This window comes from Solanum pennellii, chromosome 7 (genome assembly GCF_001406875.1).
Source record: "Solanum pennellii chromosome 7, SPENNV200".
NCBI classification, from domain to species: Eukaryota; Viridiplantae; Streptophyta; class Magnoliopsida; order Solanales; family Solanaceae; genus Solanum; species Solanum pennellii.
In genome coordinates this window covers 9,015,113-9,026,191 of record NC_028643.1, presented here as the reverse complement: position 1 = coordinate 9,026,191, position 11,079 = coordinate 9,015,113, and the positions used below count along the sequence as shown (strand labels likewise).

General features: G+C 33.4%; 1 protein-coding gene across 1 annotated transcript in view; it reads right to left on the bottom strand.

Annotated features, from left to right (window-relative positions):
* Positions 1-9,892, bottom strand: part of LOC107024819 (DNA ligase 4) — a 46,884-nt gene extending 36,992 nt beyond the window's left edge. Inside the window, exons 1-4 of the mRNA XM_027918477.1 lie at positions 9,436-9,892; positions 6,099-6,190; positions 1,652-1,737; positions 1,420-1,556 (exon numbers count right to left, since the gene is read on the bottom strand). Of these exons, the coding sequence (XP_027774278.1) occupies positions 1,420-1,556; positions 1,652-1,737; positions 6,099-6,190; positions 9,436-9,813 (693 nt within the window). The 5' untranslated portion in view covers positions 9,814-9,892. The remainder of the gene's footprint in view (positions 1-1,419; positions 1,557-1,651; positions 1,738-6,098; positions 6,191-9,435) is intronic.
* Positions 9,893-11,079: the final 1,187 nt, after the last annotated feature.

Genomic DNA, 11,079 nt, shown 5'->3' with positions numbered 1-11,079 from the left:
ATATATATATATATATTCCCTTTGCGCCTTTTTTCAATAAAATTCATGCCCTGTTTGTGTTTTATGCTTAAATCTCCAATGAATCTTAGAACTATTTTGTGCTCTGTGCTTTTGATAACACTGGTTCAACTATATATCATGAGCAACCAACGGCAACCACTTCCTGTAAAGATCACTTGCACTATGATATTGTGGGAAACCTAGGCATACAAAGAGACGTGTTGAAAAAGCTACATGATGAACCAACTAGAGGACGTAGGAGAAAACAAGTAGGTCCACCAAGGGGTTTATCTGAAATTGAAGAAAATGTTGAGACATCCAAGGAAATTGCTTCTGGAAAAATTGTCTTGGCAAGAAATTCAGTCATCTTCATCGACTCACAGGAAATCAGATCTTCCACCAAACATCCTTTATCTAACTTTATCTCTTATAATTTCTTGTCTCCCTTCTATAGAGTCTTTATCTTGTCTATATCTTCTCTTACAATTCTGCAAAACTGAAGGAAAGCTTATTGCACATCCTAGATGACGCAAGCTATTTTTTATTAAAGAAATGAACGCATTGTCAAAAAATGAGACTTGCGAACTCGTCTAGAAAAGAAATTGGCTGGCTACAAATTGGTCTTCACCATGATACACAAAGTTGATGGCTCGATTAGAACATTCATAGCAAGATTAGTGGCTAAGGAACTCACTCAAACTAATAATGTGGATAATCATGAGATATTTGCCCCACTTGCAAAGGTGAACGCTGTTAGAATTCATTTATCTTGTACAGCAAATCTTGATTTGGACTTACAACAGTTTGATGTGAAGAATGAACTCCTTCAAGATACTACAGCTAATCTTTTTAATTTGTAAACATTAAACTAAGGTAAAAGATACAAAGATCACCTACTTCAGAAATTCAGAGGCCTTCAACCAAGTGTCAAGTTGCTGATGGTGAAATCTAAATCTTAATATGCACACAGGAAAATCAATTAATCACTGTTTCAGACATAGCCTCCAACACTTCACGTAATCTGTCATCTTATCCTTTCTTCCAAAATGCCCAATCACATATCTGTGACTTCCTAAATCAAGTTTTGATAAAAGAGTAGGCTGACCGACACCGACCAGTGAAGGAAACGAGAGACAAACTTAGGACAGCTGACCATCAACATAAGCATTCTAATTTACGAAATGAAGCATTTGCTCAACTCTTGGACAGAAGTTACTATAGGATATGTTGCTAAGAGCAAGCAATGAACAAATATCTACCAAATTATAGGCCGACATGTAGACTTAGTCACCAAGGTTAAAAAGATGAGATTTTAGAAGTTACTACAAATTAACTAGATGAAGATCCAATATCTACTAAAAGTACCAAGTCATGATAAGAAGAATGTCATAAGGTTAAATATGAAAACTGGAAGCAAACCTGGCGTTTATGCCGTTGACTTCTGTCCCTCAACTTTTCACAAACTAATTTTAGATCGCATGTGACATTGAATAAGTCCTCTGCATCTGGATGGAATTCATGGAAGATGCTCTTTTCACTAATTCCCAACTTAAGATCTAAATTATGAAGACAAAAGTCAGTGGCAAATTGACATCACTGGGAATGGAGGGAGATCCTAGAGTTTAAGCATTGACAAAAAGATATATCAAACCTTTGAGGATTATCATTATAATCCATTTCATTTCTTGAGCATTTGTTTTCCTGATTAGATCAGACAGAATTGAAGTCTTCTCTGCTCTGATAAAACAATAAAATATATCTTAGTGAAGCATAAGGATAATAAGCTAAGTAAATTGTAAATACTGAAGTAAGTAGCAACAAAGCATCTGATCAAGTTCTTTCTAAAATAATGGTCTCTCAAAGAGGGAACTGAAATCTACAGCTGAAGATGCATGCCGCAAGCCTCCTGCAACAGGTCTAGGCTTTAAGTTAACAATGCAACAGATGACAGATCTAAGGTTCAAAAATACAACAAGTCTATGTATGGATATGATATATCACGATGTCTGAAACTATGGCTTAGGTATCAGAAGAACTCATTAAAACAAAGAAGTTCAGATAGAATTTAACTAACCAGCTGGGTAACCGAAGAGTAAAAAGATGGTCATTGCATTTCTTTCCATCTCTGTACAGTAGGTGATGAAAGTTTCACCTCTATCAGAGCAGTTGTGATGCAAAGAGTAGCACTAGTTCACAGTTTTTAAGTTCCTAGAACTTTATCACCTTGATAAACTCTGATTCTTCCTCCTTAGTCCATAAAAGTATAGGATGCATCTATTATTAGGTAATCTGCACCCATATGACGAACGTATTTTGATATAGAAAAGCAATTGTCTTGACCATTTTAGAAAATTGAATGCTAATACTCAATTTCTGACTCTCCATCTCCATCTCTATAATCAATTGCATTTCTCCTTCAGATCACAAGACCGAATTTCATGCTCTTCCACACAACAAGTTGGCCAATAGAGTTGACAAGTTCAGCCCGGTTCTGTGAATTGGTCATTATTGAAAAAGAGTTTGACTGATATACAGTGATGGTACAATTGGTCAATACGGATGAATCGAAGAGACGAGTCTCAAAGCATGGAAATTTTGCTTTTGTGGAGCTTGCCATGGACATCACAAGTAAATGTAAAGGAGGAAAAATATTAGGGGTTTGTTTGCAAAGTCACCTGGTAACTGAAATTTGGTGTAATTACTAGGATAGCATTTACCAATAATTACGCTGAAATGTTTGTTTGCCAAAATGTAATTACAAATGTACTGTTTGGTTGCATAAGTGTAGATTGTAAAATTTTATAAGTAAAAGTTAATTATCTGAAATTAAAAATCTATATTAGACTAATAAGGGCATTTATAAATGATATTAAATTAAATATTTAAGACATATATCGTCTTTTTTTTTTTTTGAAATTGGTAACCTTAGATATATATTGTCTTTTAAAAGTATATTAATCAAGAAACATATGTTTTAATTAATATTATACAAAAATTAATTTATATTTTTCAAATTGGTATATTTTAATTAAATTAATAATAAAACCTAAAAGTATAAGATTTCTATGAACGTCATAAAATACCTGTTTGACAAAAACATGAATATTATAAAAATAATAATGTCATAAACTATTAAAATATTTGACTAAAAGATAATTTATCAAGTCTAACTAAAAAATAAATGATTTGCAATGTGAAATAGTAGATCAATACTACTAAGCAAATGAAACAGAAAATATAACATAGGTTCCAAACTAAAAATAAAAAAATTTAAGATAATACTCTCTAATGTCAAATTTCAACATACCGTACATAAATATGATTTCAAAAAAACGGAAACATAAATATATAACCTTATTCAACAAGCAATTCTACTTTACTTTAAAAACTAGAATTCTAACAAAATTATGCTATTGAAATAAATAAACATAAAATAAATAATATGAAAAACCGCATGGAATCACAAGAAAAGGTTGAGAATAAGAAGAAAATGAAATATAAATAATATTAAAAAATTATTTAAAAAATTTTAAAATAATAAAAACAAAAAAGAAGTTAAAATGATAGACAAATTAAAACAAATAAATAAAAAGAAGAAACTAAAAGTAATCAGCTTGTAATACACCATATAATTGCCAACAATTCACAAACTTTTCTCACAATTGGAGAGTGTAACTAACCCTGCCAATTACATTCAATTACCTGATGACCAAGTAATTACATGGTCAACCAAACATGTCAGATAGTGTAGATACACCAAATCCAGTTACCAGAATGACTTTCCAAAACATGAAGATTTGACAATTGAAAATGTCAAGGAAATGCATAACCACCATAAGTCAAACATGTAAGAAGTTAGCCCCACCACAAAAAAGTAGTCTCTAGATACCTCTGATCTCATGGAATCAATGTGGAATTATGTAAAAACGTCACACGATGGAAACAAAAGATTTGTATATGTGACACAACAAGGTTGTAATGGGCTTAATTGTGTCAAAACACCAGGGCCATGGCACGTACTCTCATTTTAGGCCTACGCCTACATGATTTTTTTGGGTTACGCCACATCAAGCCCCAAAAGCACGTGTATGATAAGTGGGTAATTAAGTGTAACACCTGCAACTTCTAAGTAAAGATATGAACTCTTCTTTGTAAGTGTAGGCCTAAACTCAATGATTTCAAATTTATATGTATATGTTAAGGTCCTTACTAAGTGTAGTAAGTGTATCGGATGTGTTTTAGGGTCGTAAGGTACCTCGAACACCAAGCCAGTTTAAAAGCATTTCTATTGGATAAGTTTTTGCATGAGTTCATATAAGGATCAACTTCAAACGACCATATCTCTCAAATATATAAAGAGTTAGGTGGCCCATGACCTATCAGAGTAAAGGTCTATGAGTCTTCTCTCCAACGCAACCAAATTTGCATCAATCAGAGTTGAGTGTTGTAACACCTTAGAAGTTCTAAATCCAAATCAGATTGTGAGAAGTTGAAACTTTCCAAGAAAACTGGAATCCATGAGCATTATGCACTGACCATAGGTGGAACCATGGGCTGTAGATGAGGCTTGTAGATTATATTTCCTTGATATAATCATTATAAGATTTCATATAGTATAATTTTGGATAGCGTAATTTCAAGTAACATGATTTCCAGATATGCATCCTTTCAGATATGATTTTGGAAATATGGTCTCAGATATAAATTTTTATTTTTGAAACATTATGTCATATTTCACAGTTTTGACTCTCAGTCCTTCGGTTATTGTTTAAGTATTACTCATGATCAGATTCGTAGTTCTTTCAGTTGTATAATTGTTGATCTCAACCCTTACTTTCCACACCAACACATGCTACTTTGCGCTTCGTCATTTAACGATGAAGATCTCAGCACCCTAATTCAGATTCACGGACAGACGTTCCACTAAGTTATTCTACTTTCAACATTGTGGTGAATCCTCCTCGCATTCAAAGGACTTTACTTATGATTCAGCAGATTTTACTCACCTCAGTTGTGTTAACTTTCAAGCAGCTCCGATCTTGTCCCAGCAAATTATCTTATTTAGTTTAGAGGCTTTTAGACATTAGTATTCGGTTGTAATATACTTATTTCTGAATGGTTGTAGTTTACACCTTCCACTTCAGCTTTCATATGATATGCTTTGATATACTATGCCAAAAGTTAGCTTGGGATCATTTCTGGTTCCAAGTACCGTGTCTCAGCGGGTGTAGACTCGAACATTAACCTACTTATCTAGTCCTTAAGCTAGTTCTATTGTGGGTTTTCGGAGAGAAAAAGGTCACGCATTTTAGCCCTGAAAGATAGATTTTCTCTTTTGATAAATAGTAGCATTACCAAAACACAAATTTTCATGATTTACCTGTGAGTAGGCTGAAACAAAGTAAAAAGGTGCAAAAAAGGAGAGTTGGAAGTAAGAAAACAAACTGCTGCCTGAAAGTGATGTGGATGTACAGGAAATGATGTGGAGGGTGATTTGGTCGCAAGCCCACATGCTGCGGCACATCACCAGTTCACAAACCACAACTCGAGGAAAAAGGGTTGCAGAAAAAGCATAATATGCAGCTCACTATTGCGGCCGCAACTCCTGATACAGGGACGCATCTCACCTATCTTTCAAAGCAAGTCAGATGCGACAATTTCACCATGCTACCCGATGCGGCAAAGCAGATATGACCGCAAAAGCATATGCAATGTCACCATAGGTGTGCGAACCCTAATTTATTTCGAATTTCGTTATGCATTTTTAGAAATTATAAATACCTATTCTTAGACTTTAATTAGGGGTGTTTTTAGTTCAGTTTTATCTGGTTTTTTACTTCTTCAAACACTAATCTGGCGAGAGAAGGAAGTATTTTAACATTGTGATTTTTAGATAATCGGAGACAATCTTTTGGTTCTTGACTACTTTTCTCGATCATTTTAAGCACGTCTTCTCCTTCTTCTAATTCATTTTCTGCGCTTCTATGAGTAACTAACAAGAACCATTTTCTTCCGTATCAAACACACTCATACAAAAAATTGGTAATCTATAACAACGGAAATCATAAAGATAAGATATACACAAATATCTTCATCACCTATTTTCACTTGAGGCCAAGTGATCAAGGAAGTCATTTAATTCCTTAATTGTTAGACCAGCAGAAGCCATTCCCTGTCTGCGCTGGAGGACCTATGCACAAGCAATATCCAATATAAGTTATTAATCATATGTACATTACAACACTCGGTTATAAGAAAATAAATTAGAAATATTAGTAACAGAACAATCTCAGAGGAAGAACACAATAAAGCTGTAATTTAGCTTGTCATTTGAAAGGAAATAATGGGGTAGTTATTAGGTGCTGATTTGTTGGACAAATTCAGCTCAAAAACCGCAGTTCCTCGAGTTACCAGCAAAGATCATCTGGACAAGGTCAATCTCAAACAAGAAGGGCACGTTATGAATTGAAGTACGAGCATATATAAATGCAGAGAAATTAAAATGGGGAAAATCTGTTATAGTTGTATGAAGCTTAAGTCAAAAAAATATTTTTAAATACAAAAAGGGCATCAAAGAGACAAGCTCCTTGGAGCTTTAAGTGAGAAATGAAGTGTGCGCTTCTTTCAAAATATGAAGTATCAAAGTATATTAACTTGTATTATGATAATCAGATTGCAATTAAACAACTAATTTCAAAACCCATTATTCGATAATGCTGATATTACTCCAGCTCTTCAAATATGATATTTATAGAAAAGGTTTTTCATCTTTTTCACTTTGCAAGTCATTGGTTAAATGGCACATTAACTAAAAGGCATGGTTTCACCTATGAAGTGATAACCCATCGCATCATTTCTTTAAAGACAAACCCATCGGTGGCCCCTTAAACTTGGCATCAATTTTCACTTAGACACCTCAATTACGCGATGTTCATTTTAGACACCTCATGTAGGGTTCTTTTGTGTCATTTTGATACTTTTTGCTGACATGTCAAAGTGAGTGTGATACACTCAACAATAGCGCGTGAAAGGCTTAATTTAGCCATTTTAAATTTTATTTTCTCTTCTTCTTCTCCATTTTTCAAGCCACCACCCCCTATCTTTTTTTCAAGCTTAAATTCCTTCAATGGAGGTCAAATTTTATTATTCAAATTCGTTTTTCAGTCATTTTCTTCTTCTTCATTGTATAACTTATCTAAATCTACCATCACCTCCCTCCATTTTTTGCTGGAAAAATGGATACCAACACCCATATTTCATATTTATTCTCTCCTTCTTTCTTCCTCTCCCTCTTTTCTTTCCAAAAAACAATACTAAAAAGAAAGAAGATGAATAAATATGAAAAATAGTAAAAGAAAAGAATATTTTTTTTTTAAAAAAAGCAGAAAAGAGATTTTGAGTGTAATGAAATAAGAGATTTTCTTAGAATAATATTTTAAATTTATTTACTATATAGATTTTATAATTATTTTTAACTAAAAATTAACACATGTAATTATTTAATTGATTGTTTGTCACGTCACCAACGAGTGTATTACACTCTCCTTTAGTTTTTTATTTATTGTCAGAAAAGTGTCAAAATAACACAACGGAACCCTATATGAGGTTTCTAAAATGAATATCGCCTAATTGAGGTGTCTAAGTGAAAATTGGTGTCAAATTTAGGGGGCCACCGATGGGTTTGGCCTTTCTTTAAGCAACAAAGTTATGGTAATAACACATGCACGTGTGCAAGGTAAATTAACAAAGACAATTTACATGGGCCCTCAATAGCAGGAACACCTTAGATTATTTTGTTGGAGAATCAATGTTGACTTTCTTAGATATTCTGTTATACATGAATTATTTTACTTTATGTATTAGGAAATTAATTTAACGTTAACAGTCTTTGTTCATGAACTAGAAAAGAGAAAAAGGTTTAGAATTAAAGATACATATACTAGATTAGATACATGGTAAAAGAAGTCCTATAAATACCTAGGGGCACTTCAGCTATTAAGCAGGTTGAGTGAAACAAAGAAGATTCACCTCCTCTACTTATATTCAAGAGAAGTTGAGTGATTTGTGAGCACTCCTTCAACCCACCCCGCAACCCCAGGACCCCAAATACTCAGCATTTTGTAAAGCCACTTGCATTAAAGGACTTGTGAGAATTGAGAAACTAAGGCAAAGAGATCTTGTTGAAAGATTTTGAAAGAACTAAAAATCATGTCTTCATCAAATTCCTGTTAGTAACTTGTTCTTGTATGTAGAAAGAACCACCAACCATAGGTAGTGAAAAATGAGTTTTGTCCTAATAAATAAAGGTAAAAGTGAAGATTAAAGCTTTTAGCTGAAGATTTATGGGAGGTAATGGAGACAAGGGGAATCACTTGAGTTGTCTAAGGATCCAATGGTTTCTCACCTCCAAATTTCCAAAGCTAAGAAAAAGAAAAGATCTAAGGCTAGTATCAGAAGCAATTTTTGTAAAGACTATGTCTTGCTCTTCTCTTAATGAAAAATGGAAAAATTGGTAGACATGATATCAAAGGTCGGAAAGGACCAGAAATATCAATATTATCACTTTAAAGAGCCAACTTGAAAACTTAAGAATGGAGAAGACACAATACCCAAACAAGTTGATGAAACTTGTGAGTCAAAGAGAATCTTTTGAAAGAAAAGATTGTCGAGAAAGCCCTTGGAAGTTTGCCTAGAAATTTTGCATTGAAAATTCTTCCCCAGAGGTTTCTATAGATATTGCAAAGATGACTTTTGCAAAATTTATTAATGCACTTGAGGCACAAGAACAAAGAAGAATATAGGACATCATGGAATTGCTCTTAAGCTAGCTTTATAAATCAAAGATACGGTCAACCAAGATATAGTGCACTTGAGCTAGCTTTGAAATGTAGATAATGCAAAAAAATCACTAGATGGAAAAGTTTTGATTTGGCAGATTGTGTAATAGACGAATTAATTTGAATAAATACATCTCATTTCCATTCTTCATTTCTGTTCATTAAAATTGAGCACCGCTGTACAAGAATAGGAAATGATGTACAAATAAAAGGACCAAAAAGTTGTACTTTCGACAAAAAATAGGACCAAAAAGTTTTCAATTCAAGACAATGATAACTAACATAATAGACAGGGACTAGGCGGGACAATGTGGAGCCAGTTGTTATCAGGGAAGAATATTAAGTATACAGGACTGGGGCAAGACTGTGGAAGTGGTTAAACTCGATTGAGTTTTAATTAAAGATAATAATCGTAACTAAGGGGTCAAACTCTTTATCACTCTATTGATTTGGAGGATTTTTCAATAAGTTCTTCAATTAAACAACTGACGAGAAGAATAATCTGCACTGATAAATTTAGTATTCCGAATTGCCATTATGTTGTTTCTACTAGTCATGATAGTCAGGAGAATTCTTCCAATAGTGAAGAAGAGTTTACCTCAGCGGCAACAAGAGAGAAGTTGCCGGCATTAGAGCCAGTTTTGGGACCGCCTTTCCGCCAGTTAAGGAGACGGCGTGCATCATCGGAGTCGCGGGACATTGCAAGTGCGTCAATGAGGCAAGTAGCGAGGACGTGCTCCTTAAGGCCATAAGAGCCACGCTCACGGTCGAGGCCAGGGAGAATAAGGCGCATGGCAACGAAATTGTCCTGAGGCTTCCTGCAGAAGGTATCCATAAACTTCCGGAACTTGGACCGCTTCTTCACTGATGATTTACTCTTCTGTATCCACTTAAAAAGGCTAACCATTACACTAAATTTTATGTCTTCTCCGCCACCACTACTATTACCACCACCGTCTACGGCGGAAGTCGCCATTTTTTCTTTGGGGTGCCAATTTCGAATCGTTTGAATTGAAGCGTACTAGAGAATTTTGCTGGGAAGCAATTTATTTACATTCTGGTAGACCAAACTTTATATTTCACATCAGTGGTCCTTGACTAATTCATAAATTGAGTCAACAGCCCTCCAAGTCTAGAAAATGTGCTGACAAATGATTTTCTAATTGGAAAAAGTTAAATATGTCATTGAATTTTAGGAAAAAATTTATCTCACTATTCACTAAAGATTAGGTTTATTTATGTCATTTTTTATTTGAGAAAAAAAAATTTCATGTCATTATTTTTTTACTAAAATTAATTTCAATTTTGCAAAATCTTTTAAGAACATAGGGAGCTATGATTCAATTACATTATCAATTAATTTTTAAAAAAACAGTCAAATCTTCGAGTATGGATCATGTATTGTCTTTCCTCTAGAGAGGTAAAGTCCTTCGCTCAGACATTATAAAATCTTTGTCGCAGAGCATATAATTTTCTTGGCTTATATAGTCTTTGGCTCGGATGACAGGTGTCTTTTAACAAAGACGGTATAAAGTCTAATTGTGTAAAGCCTTGCCTAGATTAATGTATAAAAAATGATTCAAACGATATAAAGTAGATCATGTAAAGTCTTCATATTAAATTATACAAAGTTTTTGGCTTGAATAGCGTCATGCCTTTGACTCAGACAGGGCAAAGTCTTCACCAAGGACAAAGTGAATACTTTGAGCCACTGCCATATAGTGTATAAAATTTACTGTACAAAGTCTTTAGCTTGAATGATATGACGCCTCTTGGCTCAGTTGGTACAAAGTTTTCTACTCAAGTGATTCAAATTCATTATCTCAAACAATATAAAGTTTTGTCATATAAAATTACTATCTTCGCCTATAAAATAAAATGAAAAACAAAGAAAGTAAGAAAAAATTGAGAATAAGATATTAACATGAGTACAAATTTATCTTAATTGTCAAAATAGATTAAGTTGTTCTGTCAAATTCATCTGAATTGTCAATATAGATCAAATTACTCTATCCAATTATCTTATCTATCAAAAACATAAAAGAATATTAAAAACTAATTTATGATCATTAACGTCTATATAAGTTATTGTAAATCATAGATGTTAGTCATAAAGTATCGATAACTCTCAACTTTGTGCAACATGTGTTATAAATCATTGGCAAGTCAACACAAAAATAATACTATCATAAAATTTTAGCCCAAAAAGAAAAAAAAAACAAAATGAAGTTGTTGTTGATTT